The following is a 15,565-nucleotide window of genomic DNA, read 5'->3' as shown; positions in this document are numbered from 1 at the left end:
GGAACGACAAAAAGTACAAAGAGCAAGAGTTGGAACACGGGCATCAGGAGGGGCAATTCAAGGATCGAGAACAGGAAGGAACAGCGCAACAGGGTAGCGGAAGCGTCAAACGCTTGAAGGGGTTCTAGAGATGCAGCTAGAGAGAAACTAGAGATGTGCATTTAGTCTTGCAAGTCAGGGACGAGGAAGTTGACTGCGCAAGCGATGAAAAAGTGGATCAGCATCACCCTCGCATCTCTCGCTGCAATTCTAGACGGTGGTAAGCTCACTCCAAAGCGAGATGCAGGCTGCAGGTTCTTCGTCCTGAGTGTACACTTTCGCCTCGACCTGGAATTTGGCTGCAGCAGACACACGAAATCGGAAATTAGCCGATGTTTGAGTGGTCTGACTCGATAGCATGATCGATCAATTTACCTCGAGGGATCTCGCGAGGAAGCGCAACAGTCTGAGTGATCGAGTGCGTGCCGGGCGCGATTGGGCACCGCAGAGTCGCGTTCGAGTTGTCCCTGCGGGAAGCGAAACCATTCCATGTCATCAGGGATCCGATCGTATAGCCGAGCTCGAGTCCGTGCAGCGGCAAGGAAGACTCACAGCTCGTCACACACGTCGAATTGCTTGGTCAGGAGCTTGATCAAGCCGAGTTTGACGGTCACGTCGGCATACGTTCCAAACTGTAACGGCAAGACGATGGTCTGAGTCAATCCGACAGCTTGGCGAGGAAGCAAGAAGCGATGATTATGAGCTCAGGATTCGTACGTACATCGATTTTGGATTGGGCCTTGCCCGAAGCGACGATGGTCAAGTCATGACCGGGTCTGGGAGGATCCGGCGAGATCTTGAGGGACTCGATCTGGAGTGCGTCCGAGGGGGATCCTGCTCGTGTAGAAGGCCATCAGCTACAATGTCGGTCTCTAACGAGTGAGAGCCTCGAAACGACGACGATCCAGGTTGGTCTGATCGTTGCCCCCACTCCCCCCGGGATGTTTGTCGATCGCCAGTCCAAGGCTCAAAAGATGAGCGCCACTCACCACAATCGGTCCAGTCCCACTTGGTCAGGGTACCGACCTGGTCGTCTGCAGTGCCGATGTGCGAGATCTGGTTCGCGGACCAGCTGACTCCGTTCATGACGACTTGTTGCGCAGCCGCATTGTTCACATTCAGGTTGAGGGGCGAACCAAGCACGGTCGCACCGAGTGTAGTGGCAAGGAGAACTAGCGCAAGCATTCTCAAAGGGTCGGGCGAGGTGGGAGTGTGGGGGAGGGAGGATGAGAACGCCAAAAGAGCGATGAGCATCGAGTATCGACGAAACGCCATTCGCCCGACGCAAAATTGCCTGGGTACAAATCCAACTGTCACTGTAGTGGTAGACCGTCTCGCACAAGTCTGCCGCCACGGAAAATTACGACGGGAAAAAGAGAAACCTCATGGCATCTAGCGGCACTTGCATTTGCGCAGACTCGTTCCCCCTCCTTGCACTCGAGACGACGCATGCGGCAGAAGCCAGTAGAGAAGGAAGCAGCACTCGCTTGCTCCAACACGACTGCAATGCGTGGCGACTCTCTTTTTCCTATAATCGCCTTGCGCGTTTTCTTCCTCGACGCGTATGACGGGATGTATGTAAAGGATTGTTTCGTGATTCTACACGAGGTTCTATCGTCCAACACTGTGATACAAGCAAAGCTCGTAGAATCAGTACATGGGCTGGTGCGGACGACAGGAGAAACGAGAATTGGCAACGTACTTTGCCCTGCCGGTGACGGCCTGTTCGTGTCGCGCGACGAGCTTTTTGAGTGCCTCGCTCTGTCCGTTCAACACGCTTAGGACCTCCTGCGCCAACCGTTTGCCAAACACCTTCTCCGTCGACTGCCGCTTGTCGCTCGCCTCGACGATCCACAACCACGCTTGCCTCACTTGCTGTTTCTGCGTCAACGGTTGCGGCGTCTGCAACACTTTGGTCCCTTTCCTCCGTCCTACCAACCTCACTTGAGGCGAGGTCAACTCGAGCGCCTTGTACAGGACCGGCAACGGGGGCGAGCGCGTCGAGAGTTGCAACTGTTCGAGCATGATCGAGAGGTGTAGGTGTGATCTTGCGAGTTTGCCGTCTTGCATGATCAGTCGAGCGAGGTAGTTGAGCGTCTCGGAATCGGGGTCGACCGCGAGAGGGTCTTGGGCAGTTGTCGCTCCTCCTCCAGTCGCTGACGCGGAGAGTCCTCCTGGTGTTGACAAAGACGAGGCAGGTGCATGACGAGCTTGCGGGGTAGACGATGAGGAAGACGAAGAGGAGAGCGCAGCGTCGAATGCTGATGCCGTCGCCAGGTACCGCGCGCGCGGAACTGCGGGTCGGACCAAGGGCGCAAGTCTCGGTAATAGTCTCGACATAGCGGGGTGAAGAGCAAGTAAGGCGCCTAGTGAGAGAGAGGACAAGGTCGCACAAATCCCTCGCGAGTGTCTCTCCCGCTCTCTCACCCCTCGCACTTCGTCTGGACGAGGTCTCACCCATATACCCTTCCTTTCAGCTGTTGCCTCGATCGGAACCGCACGCGAAGTGAATCAGACCGCGATGGCCACTCCTGCTCGTACGACTCGTGCCGTCTCTCTCTCTTCTCTGTCCTCGTGCTCGCAAGCTGAAGCCATAATGTCCAAACAGACACGATCACTCTCGACCCGAACCAGTATGACCAGGAACAGATCAACTTGATGGAGGAACGCTTGATCCTCCTCGACGAAGATGACCGCGCCATTGGCGAAGGCTCCAAGAAAGACTGTGCGCGATTCCACACTATAACGAGGCAACTGGTTTGCGTGACAATCCAAGGCTGACGATTGAGCATCGCGAAACCAGGTCATTTGATTCCCCCACCCGGCTCGTCCGAGGTTCGCTCGCCTCTGCATCGAGCGTTCTCCGTGTTCCTATTCCACCCCGAGTCGGGCAAACTGCTGCTTCAACGACGAGCCGACGAGAAGATCACGTTCCCGAAAATGTGGACCAACACGTGCTGCTCGCACCCGCTGACCTCGTTCGGCGAGCGTGACGAGCCGAACCAGATCGGGATTCGGAGAGCGGCGTCAAGGAAACTCGAACACGAGTTGGGCATCCCGATCACGTACGAGTTGGACGACTTTGCGTATTTGACCCGGATCCACTACTATGCCAAATCGGATGAGATTTGGGCAGAACACGAGAGTCAGTCCTCACGTTTTCCTTCTTGCATCTTACCTATCACAGTCTCACTGACGATTCGCTGCATCTGGTCACCCTGATTTTTTGTTTTGGCGCTGCAGTTGACTACATCCTTTTCTTGACGCTCGACCCGAAATTCGAGATCAACCCGAACGAAGTGTCGGCGACCAAGTGGGTCTCGAAGCAAGAGCTCGTCGAGTTTTTCCAAGATCCCGAATCGACCTTTACGCCGTGGTTCCGCCTGATTGCCGAAAGTTTCCTGTACAAGTGGTGGGACGCCTTGCTCGACTCGAGGACAGGGAGCGAATCGCTCGATGCGAAGAACCTGAACGAGGTCGTCGCGAAGGAGCAAGCGACCATGGGCGAAATCATCCGGATGTAGGAGCAGGACTTGCTAGGTTTTCCAAGGTTGCATGTTTTTAGTATTTTCGGGTGGATGACTCGTTCTCGAGCCATCGAATAGAATATGATACTCTGTCTGACTATCCGAGAATCTATGAGATAGAAATGCGATACAGAAGAGATTGGGACATAGGTTGAATGTTGATCAATATTCCCGAGGACTTCTCCATCAACCACTCGACTCGATCCGACGGGAATGCTTTCAACCTCGCTGCGGAACTCGATCCGACGCTCTCTATCTGGGTCGCGACTCATGTCGACGAGTTCTCGCGCGGTGGGACTGGTCTCGCCGAAAGAGCTCCACTCGTGGTTGTCGGATCCCTCGGGCAAAGGCAAAGACGTCGTTGTACTCGACGGGAGCTGGTTCATGCCTAACCTCGACCCTCCGAGATCTGGATTCAAAGAGTTCAGGACGAAACGGATTGAGAACAGTGCGTTCTGGGACCTGTCAGTTTGCCCCATTCCCTCCCGAATCGTCTCGCGAGGCTTCCAGATCCGCTCAGACGCCGAATGATGCCGAATTCACGGTCTTTGTTCCATTTCAATCAGTGACTTGATCGCGTCCAAGTCCGATCTTGGCAATGTCCCGCACGAGATGCCTTCGCGAGACCAGTTCGAGGATGCGGCGTCTCGGTTGGGCATCAAGCGCGACTCTCACGTGGTCATCTACGATACAACTGGAGTCTTCTCGTCGCCGCGTACTGCATTCACGTTCAAGGTAGATTGCTCTCACACCGAGATCGAGATGAATATTGCTAAAGTTGACCTTGCTCTCCCCTCGTGCGCGTTCAAATTACAGCACTTTGATCACAAGCGAGTCTCACTTTTGGATGGAGGTCTTCCGAGGTGGGAAGCCGAAAATTTGCCGATTGATACCAAGATTCCGAGTCACGTCAACCCACACAGCGTCGAAGAGTCGGGCAAGAAGTTCCACCCGATCTTGAGCGAGTTGCTGTATGCGACAAAGCCCAGGATCGAGAGCTACTTTATTGCTGATGTGAGTCCTGTCGTGATCAGCTCTTCGTCCGCTTTGACCCGGGTGGTCCTCCTGATTCCTCGCTGATCTGAACCCGAAAACGCAGATCGAGGAAAACTTTACCGATTACAGAGTGGAAGAAGGTAGCGAGCAATCAGATGTCGTGCAGTGGCAAGAAATGAACGCCAACGTCGACAAGGGTGAACAAGGCGACATTGTCCTAGACGCTCGACCTTCGGGACGGTTAGCAAATCCTCTCGAACCCTTGCCTTTTGCTTTCGGATTAGTGACTCACATCGTTCCGGATTCTTCTGCAGATTCGATGGTACAGCACCTGAACCTCGAGCCGGGTTGTCGTCGGGTCACATGCCCTACTCCCTCAACCTCCCTTCTCCCGCGGTGCTCTCGGCCGAATCGTCCACGAACCCTCCCTTCAAGACTTTGTTGTCCAAGGAAGAACTTGAGAGAGTGTTTGTCGGAGTCATGGGTCAAGATGCTTGGGAGGCAGTCAAGAAGGGCGAGAGGAAAGTGATCAACACCTGTGGAAGTGGCATGACAGTACGTGGGGGCACACCACCGCCCGTTCAACGCATCCTCATTTCTCTCGAGACTGACTTCCTTGGATTTGTAGGCGGCAATCCTCTGGCTGGCACTGCAGCGTGCGGGTGCGAGCGAAAAGGTGTCCATTTATGACGAGGTAGCTCTTCTCCCCAATCGCTTCCAGGGCTGCAACTGACGTGTCGCGAGCCGTTTGACCAGAGCTGGACCGGGTACGCTCAGCGAGCAGAGAGCAAGATTGTCAAAGCTTGAAGCGAAAAAACGACTTCTTCTCGTGCGATATCAGCTTGTCGCACGCCTTGCACTGCAAATACTGTTGACCCATCAAACCCTCCCGAGCATCGTGAGAAATACGCGTCATTCGGCTTGAACATTCTCGTTATCGGCGGCGGCCGAATCCTAGGAATTCATGACGACGCGTGCGCGCGGGCGTCAGAACGTCACGGGACTTGGAGAGGCCGAGATTACCACGGTCGCCTTTCTGCCCCATTAAAGCCGCTCGTTGCATTCTTTACGGAACCCAGCACTCGATACGTGGCCCGACGCGAGTCTAGACTTGTCACAATTGAGTCACCTGCGATTTTTCGGTAGACTCCCCCACCTCGCTTTCCCATTCTTCTCTCTTCTCTCTCTCACTCGTTCCGCCTCATTCGCTCGACTCGACCGACATTACGATTCGCATGATGCACTCGACAAACCTCTGCACGCTGTCTTTGCTGGCGCTCGCCGCGTCGACCGTCTCGTACGCGCTCCCCACCGCGGTTCGCACGCACCCGGAGCCTGCACTAGCTGCCGAGTTTGAAGACATCCTCGCGCGCTCGCCACGCGACCTCGCACCTGCGTACGAACTCGTCGAACGCGACCAAGACGAGCAATACACGGCTCCGAAGCCTTTGAGGATCAACATCGCGTACTTTCCCGCGATTGAACAACCTACCGAGGGCTCTACCTGGACTGCTGGACAGCAGCTCACGGTTGGATGGTCAGTTTGTATCTCTCGATTGCCTCAGAACGCGCGTCTCCACTCGAACAAGCGAAAACAAACAAGTCGACAAAGCAAACAACAATAAACGACGCGCTCATTCCTCTCGAGACGCGCCTTCTGAAGCATCGACCGCACTCAGAGACGAGCTTGGCGCGCTGACATTACGATTCTGGTGCCCTCAAACAGGAACAACACGAAACCTGACTACGCGCCGAACCAGATCCATAACTATGCTCAGCTTCTCCTCGGATTCCGCAACCCGGACGACCCGTCCTCGGGCCTGAACCTGGGTGAGCATCCTCGGCTCTGTACTACGATAGAATTCCGAACTGATAGTCGCAATTGATCAGACATTGATCGCCCACTCGCAAATGTTTCGTTGTACGGTACCGAGGATCCAATTTCGGTCCAACTGCCCGCCGACTTGCCCACGCGTTCGACCTACCTCCTCGTGCTCGGATCGACGGCCAACATGTCGCCGCTCTTCATGATTACTGCGATTGACGCGGAACAATCGGAGTCGTCCGTCGCTTCTTCCTCGTCGAAAGCGCTTGCCACGACGACCAGGGCGATCGTTGCCGCTCCGACTTCGACCCACTCCTCGTCTTCTTCATTGACATCGGAAGGCCCGGACGACCAGTCTTCCTCCTCTGCTGGCGAAGCCGCTTCGTCCTCGCCGTCGTCTTCGTCGCACGGCGCTCAGGCCACCTCAACTTCCGAACAAAGCGAGAGCGAGTCTCCCGCGGCGTCTGCTTCTCCTCTCGTCGTCGTCGCTTCTGCCGCGTCGTCTTCTGCCCCGGGCTCTACGTCAACCCACAACTCGGTAACTCTTGCGACCGCTTCTGGAGGCGCGATCGCAGCTTCTTCGTCGACTCCGACTTCGGGCGCATCTGGCTCGCTCGTCTCGTCGTCCTCCGTGATGTTGATCGCAGCTCTCGTCAGTGTTGTTGCCGTCGCGATCTAGAGGGCCAAAGCGCGTCAGAAGAGGGAACCCCTCTTCGCTCACAGACACTCGAACAGAATCCGCAACAATCATTATGCCCTGTCTTCCCAGCTCTTCTCGCCAGTCTATCGCACAGCAACGCAAAACTTTGACCGAAGTCTGGGCCAGCAAGACACCTACCTTATCTATATGCCCTTTTCTCCTTTTTTCCAATTCCCCAATTGTAGCTTGTAACTATCTGTAAGAATTCCTACCACGTCGTGATGCGCTTCTAAAAAGATTGCTCCGCGAGAATGTTGAAGTCGTGTTCCAAGATGAGGTGCGCTCAGCATCACCGCTCCCACTTTATCCGGCTCGGCAAAGTCGATCCGCACGCCTGTCGCTGTCGAGGCAGATCTCTGTCGGCTACTGCAGGCGTCCCGACCTTGAGCCAACACGCTTGATTGGAGCTCTAAGCGCTATCGCCTCGAAATCGACTCGAAGCGTGTTTCACCTTCTTTCGCTCCGGAAGGCACTCTGAGCAGTGCATGGTACAGAGCACACCATGGCCTCTGTAAGTACTCTCGATCAACGTCAGACCGCTCAAATACTCGTGGTCCTGGGTTCCGCACAACTCTCCTCGTCGATCACTTTGGATGTTCGAAAGTCTCTCAAGCTGAGCTCACTCGCGTGTTGCACGAACGCAGATCATCATTTCTCCACAACAACGATTCGTCGCGAGGATCGTCGCCGCTTTCGTTGGAATCTTGGTACTGAAATGGATCTTCTGGGACTCGACGGTGAGTCCTCCACTCTTCCTCTCCTCTCTGCCTGACCGTCCTCTCGATCAGATCTGACCCGCGACTGCTTGCTTGTAATTAGCCCCGAACGCGGGCGGGTGAGATTGCGCATCCCGCAATCCTCGAACGCATCACTCTCGGGTCCCCATTGTCAGGTCAATCGCTCGACACGCGCAAGTACTCGTTCCTACAATCGCGCATCAATCGAGACGAAACCCACGATGTGTTTGACAACGACATTTACGCGGGCATGTCGGATTTCTGGACCAGGTTCCAGAAACCGTTCATGACTGGATCCGAAACGATGCACCTCGACGAGCAAGTCGTACGGGGTGCGATCGACGAGTTGCTCGGGTTCAACGGGTGGGCCGCTGCGGCGTGTTCGAGTTTGACTCGACCGTTCGGGTTGGCCAAGAAGGAGGACGATTGGAGTGATTTGGCTCGTCCGGGAGCGTTGTACTACTTTGCGCTCGTCGTACATGGTGCCGATCATTTCCTGATCGACCAACTCGCCGTGATTGTCCAACTGTCGAAACGGTTGGGACCCAACTCGGTCTTTGTCTCGCTCGTCGATTACGCCTCGACCGATTCGACCCCGTTCATCTGTGACATGGCCGAAGCGATCATGCTCTTGCTCGGCATCTCGTACCGCATTCGTCAAGTCGACCCCATGACCGCCGATCCAACTGCATCGTACTACCCGCTCGAGGAGGCGTACACGCGCAACCTCGCACTCGAGCCGTTGCAGGAATTGTGGGAGCGACGCAAGGTCAAGTTCGAACGCGTCATCTGGTTGAAAGGGTTCACGTGCCCGAACGACATTCTCGAAACGATTCGAGTGTCGATGGTCAACAAGGCGTCGATGGTGTGCTCGATGGATTGGAAGGAACACAACGGCTTCTTCATCTACAACGATCGATGGCGCACGCGCGACATGGACGGCAACTTGTTCCGAGGTTCGAAATCGACCAGTCCGATCGACGAAGCTCCTCCGCGCGACTCGATCGGAGGTGCGAGGTACACGTTGCACTTGCCGTTCCAAGTGTTCTGCTGCGAATCAGGTACCCACATTGTCGACCCGCACAAGTCGTACTACCACGGTATCACGTACCAGTCTTCAGTTGAGGGCGTGTTCAACACGTCGGCTGTATCGGACGGCAAGACGCCTCGTTGGAGTGAAGGACCGTGCATGGATTCAGCCCAGTTGCACTTCTGTCGAGACATGTGGATGGTCGCGTTCCGAGACGGGATCAAACAGGAAGCGAAACGGTTGTCGCGAGAAGAAAAATCGGGCAAATCGAGACAACACGACCCGTTCATGGACGAACTGATTCAAGCGACCCTCGCGAGTTACCAACCGACTTCGAACACAAAGGTCGGGTACCCCAACTCGGGCGACTACCTCGCTGATGAGACGGGAGCGGCACCGGGAGGAGGTCCGGGCATGGACAATGACATTGGCAAGGCGCGCAAGGGCGAAGCCAAGGGAGCAAACCCCGCAGCGGCGAAGGGCGCAGCGCAGGGTGGCGCTCAGGCAGACGCAGCGGCAACCGAAGAGCAAGACGACGTAGAAGAAGAAGAGGATTTGGGAGACGAGGAGGAAGGTGGAGCTGGCGACAACCCGAACGTGCCGAAAGAGGTGTACGACGATCAGGACGGCGGCAAGGGTCGACCGATCGATCTCGCGGTCAAGATCGAGGACGAATCCGACGTCGGCGTGCCTCAAGACGCGGCTCAAGTCGGTCGCGGCGCGCAGAAACTTCCTCCAGTTGCGGAAGACAAGAACGAAAAGGCTGCCCCCAAGGCGCAAGGCAAGGACGCTGCGGGCAAAGCGGCGAAAGAACCAATTCCGGCTGCTGACGGACCGGGCAAGCTCGAATGGCACGCTGTCAAGCCCGATGGCCCGCTCGCAGGCAAGCCTGATGCGGGACCTGCCGCGTGGCACAAGGTCGATGCCGAAGCCGATGTTGCCGAGGTCCAGGAGGTCGCGGCCGAGGGCTGGCACAAGGTCGAACAACAACGACTCGCCAAGCGTGGATTCTTCTCGTCCTCTTCCAACGCCGACAAGGAAGACGCTTCGGTGCACCACCTCGAGAAACGTCGACCTCGTTCATTGCCGAACAAAGCATTCCCGAATGCGATCGCGCGCATCTTGGTCAACCCTCGCTGCGTGACGACCTACGCGGGTGTCTCGCACACTCAGCTCGCGCTCGACTTGTTCGGAGAGGGCGAAGACCGGGAACCAACTAAGAGGGAAGGCGGCAAGTACGAGCTGGACGACTGGAGAACCGCTCCCGAAAGTTTCGTGTGCCAGGAGATGCGGACGACCGGAGGTGAGTCTAACCGCCTGACACTCGATCTTGACGACCTAGCTAACGCGCCTGTCATTCCTTCAGGACGAGTCGCGCCGAAACAGCAGAGACGAACTGGGTTCCAACAAGCACGCCTCCTGCTCAATGGATGGCGACCCACCTGATGCGCTCGCATTGGTTGACGGAAAGGAACTTTTGGGAGAGCAGCCGCGAAGGGGAAGGGCACCTCGCGTGGTGTCGTTTCCGTCGTGTTTGCTCGAATCGAGTCTGGTCATCATTTTTTTTTGTTCCTGCATTGTTCTCTCGTATACCCGCATTTGAAAGTCCAACTATCCTTTTCGGTGCACGTCGAGGCTCTGCGATGCGAGAAGAGAGGGACATTGCCACCACTCGGCGAAGATAATTCTTGATCAAGAAAAAACGCGCGAACTCCTTTCACAGCAACCCTCCGACCCAACCGCAACGATGGGACGCACAGCACCGCGTGGACACAATGGCATGAAGAAGAAAGGAGAGGCAGGTGCTTCCAAGAACGTAAGTCCCACGGCTGGGTGCTCGAGAGACCGCCAGCTTTTCTCTCAACTTTTCGATCTCCGCAACTGACCTGGGACCTGCTGCGCCGCGTAGTACATCACGCGTAACCAAGCGATCAAGAAGCTGCAGTGCACCCTCGGAGACTTCAGGCGGCTGTGTATCCTCAAAGGTCAGTTTGAAATCACTGAACTCGGAATTCGCAGCGTTGCTGATCCGCTCGCTCGTCGAGGAATGAAGGAATCTACCCGCGAGAGCCTCGCAACCGCAAAAAGGCAAACAAGGGTTCGTCCGCACCCGCGTCGTTTTACTACTCGAAGGACATCCAGTACTTGCTCCACGAACCCGTCCTCGACAAACTCCGGGAGCACAAGGCATTCGCCAAGAAGCTCAGCAAGGCAGTAGGAAGGGGCGAGTGGGCCCTCGCCAAGAACCTCGAAGAATCGAAACCGACCTACCGTCTCGACCACATTATCAAAGAACGGTCAGTCCTGCGCCTGTTTTTCTGTTCACTCCTTTCGCGAGATCGCATAGCTCACATGTGTACGCTCTCGTCTAGCTACCCGACTTTTACCGATTCGCTTCGAGATCTCGACGATGCCCTCTCCCTGATCGTCTTGTTCGCTTGCCTCCCCGCTTCCCAGACTGTGCCGGCTTCGGTCATTGCCAACTGCTCGCGACTCGCCGCCGAATGGCAGTTGTACGTCATGCGAACAAAATCCCTTCGCAAGGTGTTCCTCAGCATCAAGGGTATCTACTTCCAAGCCGAAGTGCAAGGTCAAACCATCACCTGGCTCGTGCCCTACATGTTCACCCAGAACGTAAGCTCTCTTTAAGAAGCATGACTCTTGTCCCGAGCTTGTGCTGACTATTTATTGCGTGCATCTGAGCAGATTCCATCTGATCTCGACTACCGCATCATGCTCACCTTCCTCGAGCTCTACCAAACCCTTCTCGGCTTCGTCTTTTACAAGCTCTACACCGACAACAACCTCGTGTACCCGCCCAAACTCGACGACGCGCTCGACGAGAGTGGTGCCGGAATTGGCGCCTTGCTGCTTGAAGAAGCGGGTTCCAAGGGACTCGTTGTCGACCGACGCGAGGATGAAGCGGCAGAGGGAGGTGAAGTCAAGGAGAAGAAGCGAGTGTACGCCAAAGATGTCAGGAAGCAGATTCACGAGATCCAGCAGGGTGGATCGAAGGACGCAGCAGGAGACGACGAGAAGGATGTCGACTCGGCTGCCGCGACTTTCGCAGGCGCGCAAGACGACGCTGCACTTGAACTCGACGTGTTCCCGACACCTACTGGTGCCGACGAGTCTGATCCGACTACCACGGTTGTGCAGCCCTCTTCGCTCTCTGCCTCGACCGACCTGTTCGCGCCGTACTACTTCTACATCTCGCGCGAGGTGACCCGACCGACGCTCGAGTTTGTCATCCGATCGTTCGGAGGACGAGTCGGATGGGATCCCGTGCTCGGTGCGGGTTCGCCGTACAAGGAGGACGACCCGCGTATCACGCACCACATTCTCGACCGAGCGGTCGTACCCTCTGCCGCAAACCACCCGGGCAAGCGTGCGTACGTCCAGCCTCAATGGGTCGTCGACTGCATCAACAAGAGGACGCTCCTTCCGACTGACGAATACAAGCCCGGTTCGACCCTCCCGCCTCACTTGAGTCCGTTCGTTGACGATGACGAGGTCCGACAACGTGGTGGATACGTGCCGATGGAGGCTGAAGACGGTGAAGATGTCGAGATGGGCAGTGACGAGGACGAGGACGAAGAGGATGAGGATGAGGATGAGGAGGACGAGGTGGTCGAGGCGCCGAAGAAATCGGTGGCCAAGAAGGGACGACCAGCACTCCTTGCTGCGGCTCGCGATCCTTCCAACGACGCGCTGCGACACGCTGCCGAGCTCGAAGCGGAAGGACGAGGAGTCGCGCCCGCCGTCTTTGAAGCGGAACTCGCGGCCGAATCGAAGAAGGTCAAGAAGGATGTGGCCGCCCAGGAAAAGGCCAAGGGACCGAAGAAGGTCTCGAGGAGCCAAGAGGAGCAGCTCGCCAGTATTATGCTCACTGGCAAGCAGAAGAAGCTGTACAACAAGATGGTGTACTCGAAGGATCGCAAGGCCGAAGAGGTAAACCTACTACGCTCACTGACATTCACAAATCAACGTAAAACTGATGCTTGTTTCTTCTGCATCTGCGCAGACTGCCAAGCTGCAAGCCCGAAAGAAGGAAATCGAGAAGCGCAAGAAGAAGGACGCAGCCAAGCTCGACCTATAGAGTTTGACATTCCCCTCATCGCTCTGCCTCGCTACTCCGATCTGTTCTCGTTCTTGCCGGTTTGTCTGCCTCGGGCGTTGTACTGCTAGTACCCTTGCCATTCTCTCGTTTGCACCCCCTTGTTATCTCGCCTGTACTGTCAATCTCCTGGCATTTCTAGACAAGTATGCCTTATTGTATATCTTCGCCAAAGCAAGCGAGAGAGTCTGCGTTATACAAACAAAGCGCGAACTCCGGCAGGAGCTCGACTCATTTCGGGCAAAGTTTATTCGCTCCCTTCACGGTGTTGTGTTTGCCCTCAACTCATCTTCGGCAATCACTTGCTATGTCTGGATTATCAGCCGAAGCGATCGCCTACGCTCAACAGGTCAGCCATTCCTCGCTGCACCTCGAGAACTTCCATACATCATCGCTGAACTCTCGCGTCCTGTCCGTATCCCGGCCCATCGCATCTCGAACTATCCCGCTTTGTGACGTCCATATACCACGTGGATGTACACTATCCATTAGTTCTTTGATGCGGCTCGACGAGGCGCGGTCGACATCCTTCAACCTCCACTCGAGGCGGGACTGCCTCCAAACCTGACCAACAGCAAAGGAGACACGTTGATCATGCTCGCAGCGTACCATGGACATGTCGAAGCGGTCAAGCTCTTGCTCAAACATGGTGCCGATCCCAAGTAAGATTGCTCTTCTCCAAGCATATTTGTGTTATTATCTTTGCATCAAGCCAAACCTTCTGACGCACTGTGGTTGACTGTTTCGTGCAGTCGGTTAAACGATCGAGGGCAGTCGCCAGTGTCGGGCGCGATCTTCAAGAACGAGGAAGCTGTCGTAGAAGCTTTACTCGCCGGAGGAGCAGATCCCGACCTCGGTCAACCCACGGCGGTCGACACAGCGCAGGTGTTCGGCAAAACAGAACGGTGGCAGGAAGCGTTCGAGCAAGCGCGGCAACGTAAAGGTCAGACTGCGGCTACTACAGCGTAAGGTGAGGTTGTCGAATCTCCATGCGATGAGGTGTCGCTTGATGCTCGCTGACTGGACCTCTTTTCATAAATCAGTCACAAGCTGTAGTTGCTGAGAAGCTGTAAATATCATCTCTGTTGTAACTATCGCCGCTTTCGAGGTCGGGTAAGCATCGATCCGCACGCCGGCGAGCTCGAGCATTGTCGTCTCGTCAGGAAATGATCATATCTCCAAGAGAGCATTGTACTTGTCCACCCAATAACCTCAGCAATCAGTCGAGCATGGTCGAGATGCCCCAAAGAGCGCTCGCCGTTAGCTTGCGCAGACAAGGCACTCTTGAGGACAAATCATCGAGTCACCGCCGCATCTCGAGTAGAAGTCTTCGTGGCTTGTCACTCGCAGGGTTCCAGTGTCAGGTGCTACTACTGTAGTATGCTCGAGAGTATTTCAAAGGCGGAGAAAATTCGGGCCAACGGGGTCGGGCTCCCCGCTCGGCACGGCGGCGGAGGTTCGGCTCTGTCAGCGCTTACAAGTCCGGCTGACAATTTTTGATTGTTCATCGTTGCGTTGGCCCCGGCAACCTGTCGCTCGTAGATGTGCAACCTTCTCTCCTTCTCCTTGCAGCCTTTCTACCCGAGAGACAAGAACAAATCATGGTGTTCCACCTCATGCGCCGCCGTGCTTCTCAAGCATCATCCTTGAGCTCAACCTCGTCCGCCTCGTCTGCGTCCTCAAACTCGTCTTCGTTCTACGAGCCGTTCGAAGAGATCCAAGGCAACGTACCTCACGAGCTCGTCGAGCTGCCCAAGCCTGCCTCGACCAAACAGAGATGTTCACTCGAGGTCGAACGCGAATCATGGTCGAACCCCTTCGTATGCTCTATCCCGCTCTTGTTGCGCTTTCGTTCAGAGCTGATTTTTCGTTCCCTTGACTGCAGTCCTTCCCTCGCTCGCACACCCACCACCATGTATGCCCGAAACACGGAATTCGGCACGATCCGTTCCTCGCTTTGCCCGGACGAGAAGAACGGTCGTTTGAAACGGGCCATTACAAGCCGAATAAGGTGAGCGCTTTCTTTCGGTTGAAGCACGACGTCGGAATAGCAGGCGCTGATCCCAGTTGGCGCACGTACAGATCGATTTCAGGAAAACCAAAACGAACAAGTTATAAGCAGTGACCACGCTGTCTCCGAACCGGAATCTTTACGAAACCCCTGTCATGCCCGATGTACATAGTACACATACCCAGAACTTCCTCTAATCATACCCTGCAGCTGTGCCGTTACCCCTATAGCTGTTGAAATTGCCTACTTTCCCCTCTCTCCTGCCTGCTGGTTCATGCTGTGCTCTTTCTGGCACAGAGCGGCTTGCCCTGACGTAGCGTGACCCTTCTAATCTTGCCGTCTGCCATGGAAAGTGAGCGAGCGGCGCCCACAGCAATGCGCTTCCGACCTGGCAAGATGGACAGTCGAGTCTTGCGGACACTTGCGCTCGATAGGCATGGAATCAGGCTGCTCTATGGTTGATGTGCACGTTGTCCCTCAGATGTGGTCGTCAAGTCGAGTGAGACGGTCGGAACCAAGATGTAAACCCTCGCACTCGTCCTCCTCGTGCTCTTGTGATCACGCGTCGTCGCCGAAGCTTGAG

General features: G+C 55.7%; 8 protein-coding genes across 8 annotated transcripts; 6 read left to right on the top strand and 2 right to left on the bottom strand.

Moving 5' to 3' along the window:
- Positions 1–161: 161 nt before the first annotated feature.
- NPC2 (sterol transporter) lies at positions 162–1,224 on the bottom strand (the record flags this gene model as incomplete). Its single annotated transcript, XM_076677410.1, has 6 exons — positions 162–193; positions 270–338; positions 415–506; positions 592–671; positions 761–873; positions 1,029–1,224. 6 exons carry the CDS (start codon positions 1,222–1,224, stop codon positions 162–164), a joined length of 582 nt encoding a protein of 193 aa, XP_076535496.1.
- Positions 1,225–1,650: 426 nt separating this feature from the next.
- RSM7 (mitochondrial 37S ribosomal protein uS7m RSM7) lies at positions 1,651–2,379 on the bottom strand (the record flags this gene model as incomplete). Its single annotated transcript, XM_076677409.1, has 2 exons — positions 1,651–1,663; positions 1,742–2,379. 2 exons carry the CDS (start codon positions 2,377–2,379, stop codon positions 1,651–1,653), a joined length of 651 nt encoding a protein of 216 aa, XP_076535495.1.
- Positions 2,380–2,560: 181 nt separating this feature from the next.
- On the top strand, positions 2,561–3,563 carry IDI1 (isopentenyl-diphosphate delta-isomerase IDI1; the record flags this gene model as incomplete). The annotated part of the gene is made up of 4 exons (XM_076677408.1): positions 2,561–2,576; positions 2,648–2,764; positions 2,843–3,184; positions 3,283–3,563. The coding sequence occupies 4 exons, from the start codon at positions 2,561–2,563 to the stop codon at positions 3,561–3,563; spliced, it is 756 nt and encodes a 251-aa protein (XP_076535494.1).
- Positions 3,564–3,836: 273 nt separating this feature from the next.
- TUM1 (thiosulfate sulfurtransferase) lies at positions 3,837–5,369 on the top strand (the record flags this gene model as incomplete). The annotated part of the gene is made up of 7 exons (XM_076677407.1): positions 3,837–4,030; positions 4,133–4,301; positions 4,383–4,580; positions 4,666–4,802; positions 4,877–5,117; positions 5,191–5,256; positions 5,319–5,369. 7 exons carry the CDS (start codon positions 3,837–3,839, stop codon positions 5,367–5,369), a joined length of 1,056 nt encoding a protein of 351 aa, XP_076535493.1.
- Positions 5,370–5,797: 428 nt separating this feature from the next.
- Positions 5,798–10,300, top strand: JCM15063_004746 (uncharacterized protein; the record flags this gene model as incomplete). Its single annotated transcript, XM_076677406.1, has 6 exons — positions 5,798–6,099; positions 6,289–6,392; positions 6,453–7,039; positions 7,732–7,824; positions 7,907–10,157; positions 10,221–10,300. 6 exons carry the CDS (start codon positions 5,798–5,800, stop codon positions 10,298–10,300), a joined length of 3,417 nt encoding a protein of 1,138 aa, XP_076535492.1.
- Positions 10,301–10,601: 301 nt separating this feature from the next.
- Positions 10,602–12,953, top strand: NOP7 (mRNA-binding ribosome synthesis protein NOP7; the record flags this gene model as incomplete). Its single annotated transcript, XM_076677405.1, has 6 exons — positions 10,602–10,670; positions 10,764–10,839; positions 10,908–11,151; positions 11,227–11,488; positions 11,561–12,805; positions 12,879–12,953. The coding sequence occupies 6 exons, from the start codon at positions 10,602–10,604 to the stop codon at positions 12,951–12,953; spliced, it is 1,971 nt and encodes a 656-aa protein (XP_076535491.1).
- Positions 12,954–13,278: 325 nt separating this feature from the next.
- JCM15063_004744 (ankyrin repeat domain-containing protein) lies at positions 13,279–14,027 on the top strand (the record flags this gene model as incomplete). The annotated part of the gene is made up of 4 exons (XM_076677404.1): positions 13,279–13,320; positions 13,464–13,633; positions 13,724–13,936; positions 14,015–14,027. 4 exons carry the CDS (start codon positions 13,279–13,281, stop codon positions 14,025–14,027), a joined length of 438 nt encoding a protein of 145 aa, XP_076535490.1.
- Positions 14,028–14,572: 545 nt separating this feature from the next.
- Positions 14,573–15,089, top strand: JCM15063_004743 (uncharacterized protein; the record flags this gene model as incomplete). Its single annotated transcript, XM_076677403.1, has 3 exons — positions 14,573–14,791; positions 14,857–14,982; positions 15,054–15,089. 3 exons carry the CDS (start codon positions 14,573–14,575, stop codon positions 15,087–15,089), a joined length of 381 nt encoding a protein of 126 aa, XP_076535489.1.
- Between the last annotated feature and the right edge of the window lie 476 nt (positions 15,090–15,565).

This window comes from Sporobolomyces koalae (assembly GCF_050403365.1).
Source record: "Sporobolomyces koalae JCM15063 DNA, S_koalae_JCM15063T_v1_ctg8, whole genome shotgun sequence".
NCBI classification, from domain to species: Eukaryota; Fungi; Basidiomycota; class Microbotryomycetes; order Sporidiobolales; family Sporidiobolaceae; genus Sporobolomyces; species Sporobolomyces koalae.
Note: the sequence above shows the minus strand (reverse complement) of the source record. Positions and strands in the feature narration are given on the sequence as shown.